An 18,354-nucleotide genomic window follows, 5' to 3' on the forward strand; every position below is an offset into this window, starting at 1 on the left:
TTGTTTGTGCTCTTCATTGGACTTTGTGTCGTAGTAATTATAGCTTTGTATTTCTTTCTTTGTATTTCTCTTCGTTGTCTTTATTCCTCTCTGCAGCCTTCAGCATTGGTTCCTGCATTTTTCTTTAGGTTTGGTTTGCTAGATACTAAAAATTTAAAGTCATATATGTGTATGTATGTATGTATGTATGTGTGTGTGTGTGTGTGTGTGTGTGTGTGAAAGTTTTTTTCTTTCTCTTGCAACTATGGTGGATAGTTTTGCTGGGTACATTAGTCTCAATTTACCTTCATGGATGTTTAGGACTTGGACTGTATTGCTCCAGGCTCTTCTGGCTTTCAATGTTTTCCATGAGAAATCAGCTATTATTCTGATAGGTTTGCTTTTATATGTGACTTATGCTTTTTCTCTTGAAGCTTTTAATACTCTTTCTTTGTTCTGTATACTTAGTATTTTAATTGATAGGCCAGTCATGGGGGGTTTCTTTTTCAGTCTTGTGTATCTGTCTTCTTTTATCTGAATAAGTATATCATTTCTAAGGTTAGGAAAGTTTTTCTCTATGGTCTTGTTGAACATCTGGTCTATGCTGTTGACTTGGGATTCTTCTTCATCTATTCCTATGATTTGAAGGTTTGGTCTTTTCATGGTGTCCCACATTTTCTGTATGTTTCTTTTTTTTATTTTTTTCTATAATTTTTATTTATACGAGTACACTATAACTGTCTCAGACACAGCAGAAGAGGGCACCAGATCTCATTACAGATGGTTGTGAGTCACTATGTGGTTGCTGGGAATTGAACTCAGGACCTCTGGAAGAACAGCCAGTGCTCTTAACCACTGAGTCATCTCTCCACCATGTATGATTCTTTCCAGTGCATGTGTGTGGGAAGGGGAGTGGGAGGATTTCAATTTAGTCTTCTACAAATAATAAACAAGCAACTACCACTAAGCTGCATTCCTATCCCCCAAACAATTTAAGGCAATACTTTTTACAAATGATTGCCAGTCTACCATATCAGTTATACTTCATTTTAATTTTTCAAAGTTCCTGAACAATGTATATATGTATATTTTGAAGGCTTGTATGAAAATATTGAGTATGTAACTTTCTACTGATTTTCCTACTTAAAGTAACAGTATCGATATTTTCTGGCATTGCTTCATTGTCTTATATTTAATGACTAATATATAATATTAAATACAGTGAACTTACCTATGTTCATTTTGTAATTTAGGATATTTTAAATATGTAACAAGCCATATAATACTCTAACCATATGAAGGAAACACTGAACACCTTTAGTGGCTTGGGGTGGGTGGAAGAGGCCTATAATCTCAGCATTTAGAAAGCATAGGGAGAGGGATCACCAAAAAACATGATCATTTTGGAAAGTTGCATCACATCTCTTCTGAGGAAATTCCCACCCCAACCTCTAGAAGTAACCGATATACTTTTTTTAAAAATTATATTTATTTACTTACATCCCAAACATTTTCCCCTTCCTGGCCTTCATCCTCCTCCTCCTCTGAGAGGGTGCCCCTACCCATCCCCCTTCCCTGGTGCATCAAGTCTCTGTCAGAGGAGGGGCATCCTCTCCCACTGAGGCCAGACAAGGCAGCCTGTTGGGGAATGAATACCACAGTCAGGTTTAGGGAGAGCCTTCATTACAGTTGTCCAATATTGTTTTCTATGTAAATCATCTTTGTTTTGAAAATAGTGTTTCTATTCAGCCAGCCACATAGCAAGAGCCCAATTCAAAATCAAATAGATAAACAAGAAACCATTTAGAGAGCAAATATCTTCAGGTAACATAAGAAAATGATAAAATAAATATCCTCACAAGAATCATGCCAGAGTGGGTATTAATTGGCTTGTGACTAAGCACGCACTGAATTTGTATCTAGACTCCTTGTTGGTCTAAAGATCCTATTTCTCAGTTTGTGTTTATACTGTAATGAGTCCTTTTAGGTTGAAACCCCAGAGACGCCCACATAAACATAGTGATACGGCATAGAGAAGCAGCAGGATATAGAAGCAAGCAGGTGGGTCTGGGATCCAACAGACTTGAACTGCTGGGTCAATGCCGAGATGCTAGTCTCTGTAGAAACACTTGTTCTCACCACGGCTTTACTTAGGACGTAAAGAGCTGGGAACAGCCTAGGAGTCCGTAAGAGAAAACGAGTAAGTTGGGGAATTCACTCATGCAATGCGGCAATAAACAGAGTGAACAGAGAGTTCAGGGGCAAACACGGGGAAAGAGTTTTTACACAGGAGTTGTCACACACTCTCCCCTAGTAGAAGGAGTCCAGACAGGTGGAGGTGATTGACTGGCAAACAAAATACCGGTTCCTTCTGGAGGTTGGGGTGGGACTTTGCTCAGAAGAGACACAGGACCTTTCTGGGATGCTGGTCATGTTCTGTGGTGTAACCAGGATTGTGGAACGTGGATAATGGCATTCTTAGGTTTTGTGCTCAATACTGTATGTAAAACTTTGCTGAAAGAAGAAATCTAAAGAGTGGAGAGAGACCTCGATAATGGTACCACATAGAAGGCATTTACCCTTTATTTAGCTGTAACAAAAATTAATATATTCCACTAGATGGGGGATTATTGATAGGTAATTGGGAAGACAGTAAGACAGTATTACAAAATATTTCCTGCATGATTAAAGCTTTTCATAACCAGACATTGGAAAATATCTTTTGATCTTGGGCATGTTTGGTACAGCTTTGAGTTTAGATTTCTGCAAAGTGGGGGCAATGACTTCTCACAAAACCAAACATCTGCTGTCCCAGGCTGCCATTTTGTGAGCTGCAGTGTTTGAAGACCTGACGGCCCTGCCCATCAACAGTGGTCTGAAGTACAATGTGGTAAACTTACTGTTGATACGAGTGACAAACCGCCTGCCTCCTGGGGGCTGGCTATATATTCTGAGTGGAAGAACGGCTTTTAATGTTGGCCTTAATAGTTCAGACTCCCTTGGTACATCCCACAGTGATACTTTTCCCAAAGGCAAAGGTGAGAGCAGGGACCAAGTGTCATAGGCAATCATAATTTGGGTTTCGATGTTTCAAAAAGAGCTTTAGTTATCTGGCCCATTTGTGTGTCAGACCTTTCGAGCAGGTACAGCGTGACTGGTGTCCTCCCAGATGCTAGAAATACAGGGATGGATGAATGTATAGAAACCTACAGCTTCCTGCCCTCTTGAAGTTCACATTCTGGAAATGATAAACATTGCGTTTACAGGGATCAATCGGCGTGGCAGAAGGACGAGGTAGCTTTTCCTACCACCCATACTGATAGTCATTGCAGCACAACCATAACGAAAGGCTAGCTAATCCAAGAACCCGTAGCACATTCATCTCGCTACACTTCTCTGTAAGGGAAGCTCTGGAGACCCATGGAAAACTGATCTCATCCTTGGGTTCAGTAAAGACTGGACAGGACAGCCACTGTGGAAATGCAGATGGATCCTGAGGGTGTAGTCTATTGGTAACAACTGAAAGAGAAACTCGGCAAGACCTGTATGCTCAGATTCCTGGCCTTTCTGTGTAGCATTCCTTCTGAGAATCCGGCGAGACCCTGCCTGAAGGGAGAATGGAAAAGGTAACTCTAGTTATATTGCCTGCTTCAAAGAAGGGCTCTAGCTTCTATGACGAACCTTGGGTAACCAGAATCCTGATCTCTATCACTTGCTTCGGGGTGGGGGTAGGGGGGAAGCAGAAGTGAATCGGCAGAAAGGTGGGACAAAGTCAAAGAAACTGTTTCCGAGGGCTGAAAATACACAGCACATCCCGGGGCCGCACAGTGGAGTCAATTTTGAGGTGAAACAACAAGGCGAGTGTAGACCAGAACTTGAAATAGCCAATGGCCTTCGTCAGGCCAACCGTGAGACGAGAAGCAGATTCAGATGCCAGGAGGCAATGTAGTCAGTCCGGTTGGTTCTTTATTCTTGACTTCTGATTTATACCCACAGAGTCTTTGAATAGTGCAGTTACAGAGAGCTGAGCATGAGTCGCCGAGCCGCTTACAATCATAATAAGGTGTTCTGGAAGTGGGTTTGTCCTGTGCCTACTCAATTGCCCCAGCTAACAATCTAGTACTTCCTGCTAACAGGAAGCGGGGGTGGGGTGGAGGTGGGGAGCCGTCATAAAACAAAGCATTTGTACCAGTCATCCACAGCAAGAACATTTGTCCCACCCCACGCGAAGTTCATTACAGGTTCCCAGCGAGGGATTGAGACGAACCGATAAACATATATTCACAGATAAAACCTGCCACCTCTGTAACGCATGTGGGGACAAGCAAAAGCAGTTTCTTCAGTCATTTTGCATCATGAGTTCTTTGGTCTTGATACATCGATCTTCTCTGAGCTTCTACTGGTAATGATCACAATGCTCCTTGAGTGGTAATTGGATTATAGTTGACTCTGTTTCCATTTGCTCCTGACTTTCCTGAAGCCTAATATAGAAATGTCTAAGGACGAGGGAAGATGTGCTCAAATGATGCTAATGAAAAACTTAGTTAATGACACAAACTGTGTGCAAAATAAGCAAACACAGGTCACTGCCCAGACAAGTGCAGACCTGCGTTCCCTTGCAGGTATGGCTAATATGAGAATCTGTGTTTCCTGGTATCTTTTATGTCAAGAATAACGAAAGAGTGTTGGACAGGGCTGGAATGTTAGAATGCAGGAGAATTCCCCTCCGTTCCTGACTAGCTTTGAAGAGTTTGAGAGCACTGGGTGTATTTGTTTGTTTGTTGTAACTCTGGCACTCCAAAGTAGGCTAGCGCTCTACCCCCAAGCTACAACCTGCTCTAAAAAGCCTAGGCAAGTTATTTGACTCCCATTTTCTCTAACGAGCTTTATTTTGGGGAAGCATCACTTGAGGTCACACATTCAGCATAATTTTGGTCTGATAAAGTACTTCATACACTTAAGTTTTTACCCCAACGATTTCTAAGGTGATGTCACAGCCTTCTCAGTGGATATGATTTGCTAAGTACAGAAGGGATGGTAAAATATGTCAGTCTGTCTGACTGTTTATATAAGTACACATTCACAAACCAGTAAAACACCCCTCCCTCTGGTGCCCTGATTTGTTTCATGTTACAACAGCTCCAGTCATCTCTGAATTCCGAGTATTCTCCCGCCAGCCAAGCCAAGGAACAACCTGACAGAAGATCCTCTGTTTGCTCCTCGATTTCAGGTCAACTGTGCATTTTTAAAAGGACTATCTTGCTATAAACTCAGGCTAGAAAGTGTTTAAAGACTCGATGCGTTTGGGGTTGGGAGCAGGCCTTCACCCGTCCCACAGGTCTGGAGAGAAAGCTCTGCTAGGCATTTACCTAGACGCAAATCCCGTTGAAACAAAAAAGTTTTACTCTTTGTTTAAGCTGAAGAGTGTCGTGGCTTTCAGGGTAACAGGATTGCTAACAGAAGAAAAATTAATACTTTTCCTTCTGGTATGCCTTTACATAAAGTGTTCCTCTTCGGCAAGATTAACTGATACCATCTGTGGGCGTTTGTTCCCCACTCTTGGCTTGCAGACTTGCATTTAAATCTGCATGCTTCTTTTTCTAAGCTGCTTTTCAAATTGGGGGAACACAAGAGCTAGCCTTAGCCGGTGGCCAAACAACTGCCTTTGAGTCCCAAGTCTTTTTAACCTCTTGCTTCCAACTTGCATCTAAAGGCAAAACAATCCTGGAGACACGGCCCTCCCCCTGCCTGTGATAGGCTGCTTGGAATAGCAACAGCCTGTGTCACCGAAAAGGGCAAAGCCTTCGGAAATAGAAACAAAGTTGGTTACAAATCACACTGGCTTTGCCCGAAGGTCGCCCCCCCTCCAACCCCTCCCACTCTTTTTTAGCATGCTGCCCATGGGGACAGTGACCATTGCTGTCAGCGCGGTAGGTCGGGGTGGTCCGGTGGCGAGGGAGAAGCTGTAAGTCCAACGGTGACCATGGTACCTGTTGAAAACACAGAGGGCCCCAATCTGCTGAACCAGAAGGGGAGAGAGGCGGAGATCGAAGGCAGCTGTGGAGCCAGTGGCGGCCGGCATCCTGCCTGCGCGGGAGGTAAAGTGAGACGGCCGGGCTGGCTCGGGTGACCGCTAGAGGGGACAGTTGTCCCCGCGAGCCCCTTCGGACTGTGCGTGTGCGTGGGAGTGCGTGTGCGCGCGCAACCCGGGAGCGTGCCGGGTGCGTGGAGACGGGAATGCAGGGTTCAGTGCGACGCGGAGTGACCCAGAGCCAAACATGCGGGGACCGAAGTCTCCTTGGGACTTTATGTGTTGAAACAGGAGCTGCTGCAACGATGGGCTACATCAATTTGCTTTACGTAACACAATGTACACATTCTTCTCTCTCGGAAAGGTGGATCAGAGCCTCAGTTGTGAGCAAGCACTTTTTTTTTTTTTTTTGCTTATTGTGGCAAATGGACGGTGTGGAACAAGTGGATGTTATGAGTTATTCCATGTCCCTAAACTGCTCCATTGCTTGTCCCAGCTTTCCTGGAAACTTGCCTTTCAGAATGAGATTCATTGAATACTTTTTCCTTCCCAAAGAGAACTTTAGCTGTTTTCACTGCGTTATCTGTGCTTCACCTAGATGCTTGCCTTTGCTTCCAAATTTACAGTTCTCCACTTCTTTGTTCGTTCGTTTGTTTGTTTGTTTGTTTCTTGGTGCCTCTTTCCATTCGTCTATTTTACAAGGGACTCTAACTAATTGTGTTATGACAAACAGAATGGAAGTGAACCTCTTCTTCCTATGGTTGATACTTTGTCATCAGCTCCACATGCTTCCGTCATAAGTTCCATTCCCGAGCCGCCTAGGGGAATGTTACAGTCACCAATGCTCAGACACAGAAACCCTTCACAGCCTTTCATCTGGGACTGGGTCTACACAAGGATGTTTATAATTTGGGCAAGGAATTCACAAAGCCTCCCGTGGAGGTGAGGTGGCCCCACCTCAGGAATGCCTTGCTCCAGGCTTAGGGGCTTAGCCTGACCCTTCCTTCCCTCATCTAATCAAGGGTGGACACCCGGGGCCATCTTTGACCTCTCTCTGTTCCCAAGGCCTTTCAGGCTGACGTTAAATTCGGTTAAGAGCAGGCAAGGGGAGTCAGATTGAAGTTGGAAAGATCTTATCTACACATTCCTGAGAGAATGAACTGCAGAAGAGAGCAGAGCATTGGGGAGGAGCTGGCAAACAAAGGGTTAATTAAATGGTGTCTTCTTGTCGCAGTGTCATGAAGACCAAGAAAAGTAACTGCCCAGTATGGCTTTTGCAATAACCACAAAGAGTTGACTAATTTTCACCACCTACCTGTAATGTATACAGGAGGAGGCAGGATTTAGGCCAACGAGGATGACGTGGTGAGCTCAAACACACACACACTCTCAAACGCTCACACTCGCACATACACACACCCCTCGAAGGTAGCTTTGAAAGCATGGTGTACCTTCATATCTTATATTGTACACGTTTGCAATTATCCTCATGGAAGGTAATTGTAGATAAGCTCATATATCTTATGCAGAACTCAATGTGAAAGGGCGACTGCTTATCACTGTAAAAAAAAAAGAATAACTCAAATAATGTACACATTTAATCCCAAATGAATCTTCATTATGTAGAAGAAAAAAAAAAAGCCTAAAGTTTTCACTAGCATCTCAAATGACTACAGCTTTGGGCTCTGTTTTTATAGTTTATATTTAGATGAATGCAAACATTTTAGATGTCCCTAAGTTGTGTTAAGTTGTGCTTGATACCTTTAAGCAATCCTGTGCATATACGTACATGTTTAATATACAGCACTGCTGTATAGTTTTAGGAAGTCATTTATGTCTCCTTCTCTAATATTGGGATTCTATTTTAGTTCATTTAAATCAAGATGTCGATGCTTATTGAAAAAATATTTGGCAAATACTTTTTAGCCTCTTTGTACTTCAAACGTATATAATTTCCTTTAACCAGGAAATTCAGAGTATTCGAAGTGTGCTTGGTGATTATATTTCTGTATTTGGAGTCTTTCTATATTTCTAGGTAGAAAAAAACCAAGAGAAAAGGGAAATAAGTTATATTGGTGGTGATTGATGAAACCATGTGAGATACCGGAAAAGCAAACAACAAAAAGATTGACCGAAAACTCTCAGCTCATTCTATCTGCACCCCAAACTCTTGCACATGGGGAGGCATTTTTGGCAAGTCTCCTGTGGTCAACTCCTTAGGTAGGAAGGGCGCTCTGCCCCAGTGGATGGAAGATAGTGAACGTCACTGTCGCTCCAGGAGGCGATGACTCAAAGCGAACATGCCGATAGTAACATTCCCAGTGTCTGCAGACACATTCTAATTGACCTTCCGAAGGAGGGCCACGCTCAGTTTCCAATCCTGATGCCTGGAGCTGATGCTCTGTCTAGCTAAAGGCAGAGGCTACAAAGCTAGCACACCCCTCGCAGGGCGCCGGAAAGTTAGTAGGGAGTCGATATCGAACTGACTTCGGAGATTCCCTGGCCCTGTTCCTTCATCCTCAGCTTCCACACTTTTCCTCATCGTGACATCCAAACTCCTGCCCAGAGAGGGTTCTGGAAGCCTCCTCATCACCACTGGTTTCTCTCTCTCTCTCTCTCTCTCTCTTCTCTCTCTCTCTCTCTCTCTCTTCTCTCTCTCTCTCCTGGTTAAAAAGGTCAAAAGCCAAGAGCTGTATTCGTTGAATGAATTCAGAACTGACTCACAGACCCTTCTGGAAGGCTTGGCCTTTATCCCCCTCTGAAGACATGAACTTCAAAACACTCCCACTAATCAGAATACCCTAAAGAGTTGTTCTTACGGGATTGTAAAGCTGTGAGTGCTGAGGTAAATAAGACTGCCTGAGTGTCCCTCAGGCTTAGCCTAACCTGGAACCTTGGAATGCAGCCGGGTCTGGCTTTCTTGGCCTGCCCACGGGGGACTCTTCGTGCAGGAAACTTATGGGGGAACAAGCCCATTCCCAGGGAAGGGAAAGTCAGGCCAACCAGCCAGGCCAGATGACAGAGATTTGATTTCAAAAAGATTGTTGATAATAGGTCTATTATCTTAGGCAACAATACTGAATGCCCATGAGCACACACACTACACATAAATAAATGTAATAATTTTTTAAAACGACAAAATTATTGACTCTTAAAACCACATATTTAACCAAGGGATGGCTGACAGCAGGGAGCTGAGAGGATTTGTAAAGCACTAGGGACTCTGTATGATGAGACCGATTTTAAAGGTAAGCGTCTCCCTTTGGGTCTAGTCAGCACCCCTTTGACGCTAGACATTTAACCTCCCTTGGAAATCACGCCAGAGTTTCTAACTTGGGACTTAGCTTAGATGTGAGGCTCGAGAAAATGGTTTCCAGGGAACTCCTAGGGAGAGGATGCTGGATTTGCTCCGCCACAGAGGCACACGTAAGAAGAGCAGTGCTCTTGTCCCTTTCTGAGAACCACTGTCACCCAGAGACAATGCAGACAGGCTGTCCTTTTGCCACAGGTCCTGGACCAACCACAACAACAGGAGCAGGAACATCAAGCAGTCAGGCTGCGGCAGGGAGTTGGCAGACCAGGCCATACCTAGCGCTAGAGCAGTCAGCCAAGCCCTGGGGCCCACCTGTGGCACTGAGACTTTGCTGACATACACCTGCGTGCTGGGACTGGCTTTTATGACCAGGGTCCCTTCTGATAGGCCAGTACCCTGTCCCAGGTGTTCAATATTTCCAACGTTGCACTCCTCTCTGCCAGACTTGCCACAGTAGCTGAAGCAGCAGATTCCGGGGACGTGCTTGTTGGTAATTGACAGGACTCTTGAAGGTGAGCTTGGGAGAATATTCCTTATAATTTTCCATCGGACGCTTCTTAGTGGCTGTTCTCTTTCCCTGGCGGCGGAAGTAGAGCCCGGAGTATCGCAGAGCAGCCCGAGCAAACCCTGTGGTACACATAACTGCGGAGGAATCAGGGGATCTTGAAATGCAGATTTAGATTTGTGAGATTTTCATTTAAAATCTCGCGGGAAAGAGGAGTTTATGGGGGAGCATTTCCTGGGTAAGAGAAACCCAAGTACTAGTTAGCCTCATCATCGTTAAAAACTTCTGAGAGCCGCACAACCCCGGGTCAGTGAGCGATGAGGGCCCACAGCTGAACTGAATGAAGCAGACATTTACAGGGAGTTTTGTGATCGAGGACCGGTTTTATAAGCTCCAAGGGTGAGCAGCAGGAACACCCCGTGTCACTTTCCCCGCGAATAGTCTTTCCCAGAAGAGCAAGTCACCAAATGACTTAAGGAGCATCAAGATTGGGGGCGAGAGAGGGGAGAATTGCACAGCTCCTCCACTCTTCCCCAAGGACTCTGCAGAATTCCAAATGAGGACACTTTCCCATCTTGTTAGTCCTTCAAAAAAAAAAAAAATCCAATTTCTGTTTCAGGCACTTTCCCATCTTGTTAGTCCTTCAAAAAAAAAAAAAATCCAATTTCTGTTTCAGGCGCAAACACCAAATGCTCTCAAAATACTTCTCAGCTGACATGGAATCAAAAGAGCCACACCGTAAATCATAAGTGTCTACGAGCTATGTCTATTTCTTTGGGTTCGTGTTGTCACGGCCATGGTTTCCCCTTCTACGATAGAGCACGTTCTCTGTAGACTTGTTGGACGACCATGACTCCCTGACATACTAATTATTTATGCACCTTGTTCGAAAGCAATAAGACAGAAACGACTTATTATTCCAGTGCCAGTAGGCCCATTACACTTGAACAACGACTTATTTTATAAAATTCTATTCAAGTGTCAGGGGTGGAGGAGTACAGTCCTCTGTTGGACGTATAGGATTTTCTTTCCCTTAATAAACAAATGCAGCTTGACTTTCACACCTCCGCTGTGCTCCCCTTGGAAGTAGCTGTTTCTTGAGAAGCTTGTACATCATCTGTTGTTATTGCCCTGGGCCACAGGCAGTGCCCACGTAACTTCATACACGACGTCTCCGCACTTTTATGGGCCTTGGAATTGGGAGCTGTGAGGCAGGCTGCTTGACATAGCACTTAGCTTCGGATGTGTAAGACTTTTAAGAACTGGGGGGGTGGGTGAGTTGTAATTAGGATCAACTTGCATGGTGAGAGAGCATTCCCACACTAATAAAATATTTGATTTCCAGTGGGACTAGACTGTAGAAACCCACAAGGCAAGCAAGAATCACCGAAAGAATGTTTTTCAGGATGCAATTGTATTTTATCCAGGGTTGTGGGTTTTAAAACAAGGGAACTCACAGGTTTATGAAAATGCATGCTGGACATAAGGCGCCATTTTATTTCCTGATGTCATGTGAGAAGCTGTTTCCAGGCTTTACTTTTCTTTTTGATAGTTTAGTAAGTTTGCTTCACTTCAGTGGAGACCCATGTAGTGTTCATACTTTGTGACTAAATTTTGTGCCAACTGTCTCTTATGTGGTGGTCTCTGTCTATCTCTTTGTCTCTCTCTCTCTCTCTCTCTCTCTCTCTCTCTCTCTCTCTCTCTCTCGTTAGTTGTTGAAAAACTCAGATGGTTTGGTCCTACAGTTTTCTACAGTATGTTTGGCTGTCTGCATGTTGGTAACTCAGTTCAGCACTCTCCTCTCCTTCCTGTATTCACTGTAAGTTTCTAGTTGAATCTCCAGGCTCCATCAGGCCTAGGTTCCTTACCTTAGGAGAGAACCAATGCTGTTACCAGGCTCAGAGGTCCATAAAGCTGCTCCCTGGGTTTCTCTGTCTTGGGCCTGGAAGAGCTCCTTGTCCGAAGTTATTCCTTTGATAGGTATAGAGTTGAAGCCTTTTGTAGTTATTTTGTCTGTTAGTTTTGGTTGGTTGGTTGGTTGGTTTTGAGATCAGCTTCAGTGTCTACCAAATGCCAGAATGGTACTCTTTTCATATTATGGAGATCTTACATCAATTCAGATTAAAGACTTCCATGAACCGAGTATCATGGGCCAAGTGCTTCAATGACAACATTCCTTCTTATCCCACAATGATCCACTGGAGTAAGACTAACCCTATCGCACATGCAGGGTTACAAACAGCAGTGAGCAGCTGGCACTCATGTACTTGGTACCATCAAACAGTCAGCTTTTGGCTCCTCCACCATCCCAGCACTCTGAATTGAGTAATATTATTTAATCCTATGACCGAGGTCACAGAGGAGCAGAAAGTATAAGCCTTGCTGATTTTGTCAAAGTCTAGCCACTAACTAATCAGGCGCTCTGATTCCAGACAGGACCTTCACTTCTTGGCCCAGGTACTTGGCAGGGAGAAGCCAAGTGTCTGTTCCATGTCAGAGGGGTGATAGTTGGCAGCTGAGAACGCCAATCACAGAACCCCAAATCTTGACCAGCCATACAACCAACACTCTTTCAACTTCCTGACCTGCCAAATCTAGAGTTCAGGACTTGACTGCATTCTTTTTTATCAAATTCCCTTAGTTTCATGGTAACTTTTTTTTTTTAGAAATGAAATTATAAGTTTCTGGGCTGAGGGTCTGAGGACCTGGTCTAAATTCCTAGCATCCATGTAAAAGTGCCAGGCACTTGTAATCCCAGCATTGGGGAGGCGGGGGATCCCTGGGGTTTGCTGCCTGTCCAGGTCAATGAGACCCTGTTGCAAAGGGCATTCCTTAGGGTGACATCTGGGGTTGTCTTCTAGTGTCTACAAGCTCCATATGCACTCGAGCATGCACACACACAGGCACAAAAGCTATTACGATTTCATAAACAACACACATTTTTTTTCTTACCATCAGAGCTGACAGACAGTGCTTGAAAAGTTCTGTATAATTTATAATGGGCAGGGATTATGCCCCTCTCTAGGCATTCATTCTAACATCCAGAGATGTTAGACATGCAGCACAGGGTCACCAGCAGTGCTGTCCTTGGGAGCTCACTGGGGTCACCGAGGTACTGAACATGAAGATGATCCTTGTCTTCTCTCTGTGCACAAGCTAGGGCTTCACATGTGGTGGCTCAATGCACAAGACGAGTAAAGAAGGACTCGTTGGAGTCAACAAAAGAGAACCTGCATTCAGAAATGTATGGAGCAGCTACTGTGTAAGAGACAGTGTAGGACGCTTCAGGGTGAGGAAGAATCTGACACAGTGCCCCTGCCTATAGATCCTTACCAGCTCATCTGAAAGGAAAAAGTCGGTCTAACTATAGCCATGCAGTCATGTTGATTGCCTGCGGACGCCTGGAAGGTTACAATGCTCCTCTCGGAGGCTTTTGATGTTAGACATACTGGTGTTCTCTCAAGATATGTGTGTTTGGTACTTAGCTCTGTGACATGATATACAGTTTTTTCCCTTGTCTACTTTGTTTTTAAATTTTTGTATATTTTTTTTTAAGTAGGAAGAACTGTATTTTTTTCCTTCCTTTCTTCCTTTCATAGGAGAGACTGTGCCTTTTTTCCTTTCTTCTTTCTCTTGTAGGAGGACTATGTCTTTTTAGTAGGAGTGACTGTGTCTGTCTGTCCTTAGTAGGAGGAGCTGTAGATTAGATGTTGTATAGGTGTCACTTGGGTCTATAAGTTATACTCTTAAATAATTATTTAAAAGGTGATAAGGTCCAAGGCTCTCAAACCAGAAGCAATAAGAATGGGAACCACACCTCACCAAGCCAGGTGGTGAACAATGACAGAATATACTCCATGCCAAGTCTGGCCTACACACACACATGCACACACACACACACACACACACACACACACACGCACACACACACTCGCACACACACTCACACACATACATGCACACACACACGCACACACAGGCATGCGCACAATGCACATGTGCATACACAATGCACACACATCTGTACATGTGTGCACATGTACACAGACGCACATACAGACACACAGAAGCACACACGTGCACATGCACATTCGAATGCCCACACACACATTCATACACTAAAAAAGCATAACTGAGAACTGAGACCAAGAGGTCTGTATAACATTTAACAGGAGAAAATAAGCAGATAGAAAACCGTAGAAAAGAGGCTGGCACTTTGGGGAAATGACAGGGGTTTCTGTTTAATGGGAACAGCGGATCTGGAGCAGGGAAAGACGGATGATGACAGGAATCTGAGGCTGTGTGCACGGCCTGCAGGGGAGCTCAGTGCATGAAAGGAGAAACTCCCAGGAAGCATCCCACTGTAGGGACCTCACAGTCCCTGGCTCTCAGAGGTGACTCAGCTCTTTCTGAAAGGAAAGCCAGGTCCACCCCCCTGTGGTTACATCCTCAGGCCTCCTGGCTCCCTAACTTTGCCTGGACTCTTAGGCATGCAGTCTCTGCAGGCCTTGTGACTTTTCTGTTTCTCTGTGCCCTAGCTTTCTGTTTTCCCTGGATTCTCGCCCTTCCCTTACAGCAGAGGGTTGATCTTACCCAGCTTGTAAGAATACCGTAGCCTTTCCCCTCGCCATGCTCAAACCCCAGCCACAAGCTCTTCTGAAACTCACTGATGTGCTCTGGAGACCACGGTGTAGGCGCATTCTTACATGTTTGGTTGTGAGCTTAGTCTTTAATGGCTGAGCCCTCTCTCCAGCCCATGAGGGCACATTCTTAAAAGTCTCTTGTCATGTCTAACACATGGAAATTTATTGCAAACTCCCTTTGCTAAAATCTTCAGAACCCTCACCAAATTGTGTTCTTGGCTTCTCTTCCCATCCTCGTCCCTGCGAATTTATAATATATCCTAGCCGTTTCCCTCCTTGCTCTTTAGCCCTTCTTTATTGATGCCTCCCTTCTTCCCTGTCCAAATTTTCCATATCATATGAACTGTCTCAGTCTTTTGTCCCTTTGTCCCCCTGGTTCATCTGTCCATTGGCAGAATTCCTTGTGAGCATCTCTCTCAACGCCTATGTGACCTCAGGCCTTAATTTAAAAAAGAGCACTTTCTAAAATTACATCATTATAGGATTTACGATATCATTTATATTCTTCCCACCTTGTTGCCCTAATTATGGATTTATGGAGCACAAAGGGAGCAGGGTGTGGTGGTATGCTTCCACAATCCCAGCCATGTTAGGAGGTAAAGGCAGGGACATCAGGAGTTTAAGGCTATCCTTGGCTAGAAAGCAAGTTTAAGGCTAACCTGGGCTACCTGAGACCCCCTTTTCAAGAGCCAAATGCATCCTCAACAACGAAGCCTGCAAGAGGGCAAATTTTCAACCATTTTTTAAGTAAAGAAACAACTTAAAATCCTCAAATAATTTTGTGGTTTTTCTATTTATTAATTAGAAAATGCAGTGACAGAAGATGACTACTAAGTATGTGAGTTAATAAATTCCACCCATGTCCACACATTTGAAATTTTGTAAAACAAAAGGGATGTCACTTTTTTAATTAATTAAAAAAAAACATTAGTCACTCGTGGGAATTCTTTATAAGAAAGTATGAACGTTCAAACATCCATATCTTGCCATAACTCCTACACACTGAGAAGTTTCATCTAGAAACATCAGAGGTGACTAGGCAGGATGGCTGTGTGGTTTCCTCTTTATTGAACTTCTTTTAACCTTCTATTGGGAACCTCTATGTTGACATAGAAACACATGCGAAATGGCAGTAGTGTTGAAAAGCAGAATTAGTTGTGAGTGAAATAGAGGCAGCGCTGATAAAATGCAGATGCTATACTAATGTCTAAGACCCAAGTAACGAGTTAGACTCTGGCAAGGTCCCACTGTGTGTTTCCATTTGGTGGATGCAGAAGGGGAAGAGGAGGGTCCTCCCACAGAGCTGTCTTCTCCAGGGGTTAAGTGTTTTGTTCCACAGCCCAGCTCTTCCCACACTGTTCTGTCATTACTACTTCTTCTGAACTTCAAGATGGTGATTGCCAGACCTTCCACAAGTCTGGCAAACACTGGAGAGAACATCTACGCATGAAGAAGGGCAGGGAGGGGCAGGCAGAGGGAGGCAGAGGGAGTTGGAGTGAGGCAGAGGGTGGGGGAGGGAGGGGGAGGGAGCCAGAGGGAGGCAGAAGGAGGGAGAGGAAGGCAGGGAAAGCCAAGGGAATCACTGGAGACACCAAACTCAACAGAGACATCTTCATTGGATACATTTGAAATTGAAGAAAATTCCATCACGTGTAAAGCTTCAGAGGTTTTCAGGTTTTGGGGATCTTGTAGTCAAAAAACATCGTAACTGGCTCATGAATGAAAAAAGAGCTCAGAAAAATCTGGCTATTGTCTGGTGCATTCCAAATATAATAGAAAAGAATGAGGTTTTTTTTTTTCATTTTTATCAAAAACATAAATTTTAAAGCCACTTCTGTTCTCTAAGTAATCTTAAAACAGTGGATTGTGAAAGACAATAACAGAATGCCTGCATTACACTGCCGTTGTTTAGTTAGAACTAAACACCTCAGGCAGGGTTTCTTACTTACTTTATTTAGCTTACGTTTTCAGAGTCCGAAAGTCCATGGTTGAGGACTTCCTTAGTACAGCTGGTTGTGAGGATCAAAAGGTCATAATGTTGGGAGTGCATGAGAGAGGGAAAATAATAATCTTATCTCAAACCAGAAAGCCAAAACCAGATTTGGTCTCTCAAAACAGAAAGCCAGGAAGGGACGCAAAGTCAGGATCAGGCATGCTTAAGAACTTGCTCACCCTGAAGCTAACCCCAGGGGTTGAATGTGGTGGCATGTGCTTGGAAGCAAGAGGATCCAATAGTTCAGCATCATCACTAAGTTTGAAGCTAGCCCGGGCTATGTGAGACCCTATCTTACAAAAAGAAAGGGAGAGAAAAAAGCCTCACTTTACAATATTCCTATTCCTTCTGATGGACATCAGTATTCCATTTCATTGGTGAAGTTCCTTGTGACCTAAGGAGCCCCTACTAGAATGACCATACTCCAGCGTGTGGACATTTAAGGAACTAACAGCATTTAGAGTGGCAACGCCTGGTGCGGGTGAGCAGGCAGAGGTGAAGACAGAGCCACTGAAAGCTGAGTTAGCATTGGCCATCATAAGATGTGGAGGGAGCAGAAAAAATAAAGCCACACAAGGGATTGATTTTCTGTGTCTGTGATGTGGCAGGTGACCAGGAAAAACCATTAAAGGGGCTGAGTAAAAGCGACACAAAGATAGATCTGCAGAAGAATAGGGGCATGCGTGATTAGCATAGACATGACTAAACAAATACTACAAATATAGTGAAAGAAATGTTCTTTGAGCAAAAGGGCTCAACAACTACCTGGAGACTTGGAGGAAAACATCTTGGCTTATCCCGATAAAAGCTGTGGGAGGAAGGAAAGAGCAAGGAGAGACGAGGGGATGGAGGGAAGGAGAAGAAAGAAGGGAAGTTACAGGTGCAGACAATAAAGGACAGTAAGTAACAGAGCGAAGCCAAATGTAGCTAAGTAATAGGATACAACCCCAATTTGTAACTAACTCTCTTGCCAACAGAATAGGGAGAAGGTTTGTCTGGAGATGAATGTGCCACCGGGTCAGTCCCAGACTGGAAGAATAGAAAAGTAAGTCAGTAATGCTCCTCCTGTCCTTCCTGGGATGGCCAGCAATAGTAGGTGACAAGGGAGGTCAGATTTCAGAGTTTCCTCCTTGTGCTGAAGGCACAACTGGAGGTCCATGTCGGGAGCAGGCCTATAGGAGTCAGAAGTCAATTTGTGTCTCCACAGGGCCACCACACATATCACAGGGCCAAAAAGTAGCTTCTTAGGGGTTGGGAACTCCACCCTGTAGCTCTCTATGGGGTGTAGCCTTTAAAAGTTTGTGTATACTTAGCCTTCAGGAATTCACGACGTCCTGGAGACTCTTTTGGATGTGCCCGTTGCTGTCCGAGTGTTCCTGGCCTTATCTCCCCCTCCCCCTTCCCTACCCCCATCACCATAGGCTACAGATATGAGGTTTCTGGTAACAGTAAATGATGTATATCTGGGTGGGGGAATTTGGGACTGGGAGAGTGAAGTAGAATTTGAAAGGTGGGACCCTGAGAGGGAACTGCTAACTGCTGTGGGCAGGTGAGTGGTCACACGGGGCAGGCTCACGCTCAAAGCTGATTTTATCAAAACACAGATACACACAGGACTTTATAGTCCCCGAAGCCACCGGTGTGATAGTGACAAGCTAATGATTGCTCTGGAAACGTTTTGGAAATGTTGATGGTATGCTATTCAGACAGCAAGCATGTATGTAATTATAAAGTTCAGCGTGTTAGCAGTACGTAATAGAGCTGTGGGGAGGACAGGATGGTTCCAACGGAGGAAGAGCGTCCTGCAAGCGCTGTTCTAGTCACCGGCTCAGCAAACCGATCGATCATCTTACCAGGCACAAAAGACTAGCGCTGGGAACAGAGAAGTGT

At 44.4% G+C, this 18,354-nt stretch overlaps 1 protein-coding gene across 1 annotated transcript in view; it reads left to right on the forward strand.

The window, feature by feature from the left end:
* Positions 1-5,790: 5,790 nt before the first annotated feature.
* Slc2a12 (solute carrier family 2 member 12) overlaps positions 5,791-18,354 on the forward strand; it is a 54,072-nt gene continuing 41,508 nt past the window's right edge. The window contains exon 1 of the mRNA XM_032894883.1: positions 5,791-6,077. Coding sequence (XP_032750774.1) covers positions 5,963-6,077 — 115 coding nt within the window. The 5' untranslated portion in view covers positions 5,791-5,962. The remainder of the gene's footprint in view (positions 6,078-18,354) is intronic.

Source organism: Rattus rattus, chromosome 2 (genome assembly GCF_011064425.1).
Source record: "Rattus rattus isolate New Zealand chromosome 2, Rrattus_CSIRO_v1, whole genome shotgun sequence".
NCBI classification, from domain to species: Eukaryota; Metazoa; Chordata; class Mammalia; order Rodentia; family Muridae; genus Rattus; species Rattus rattus.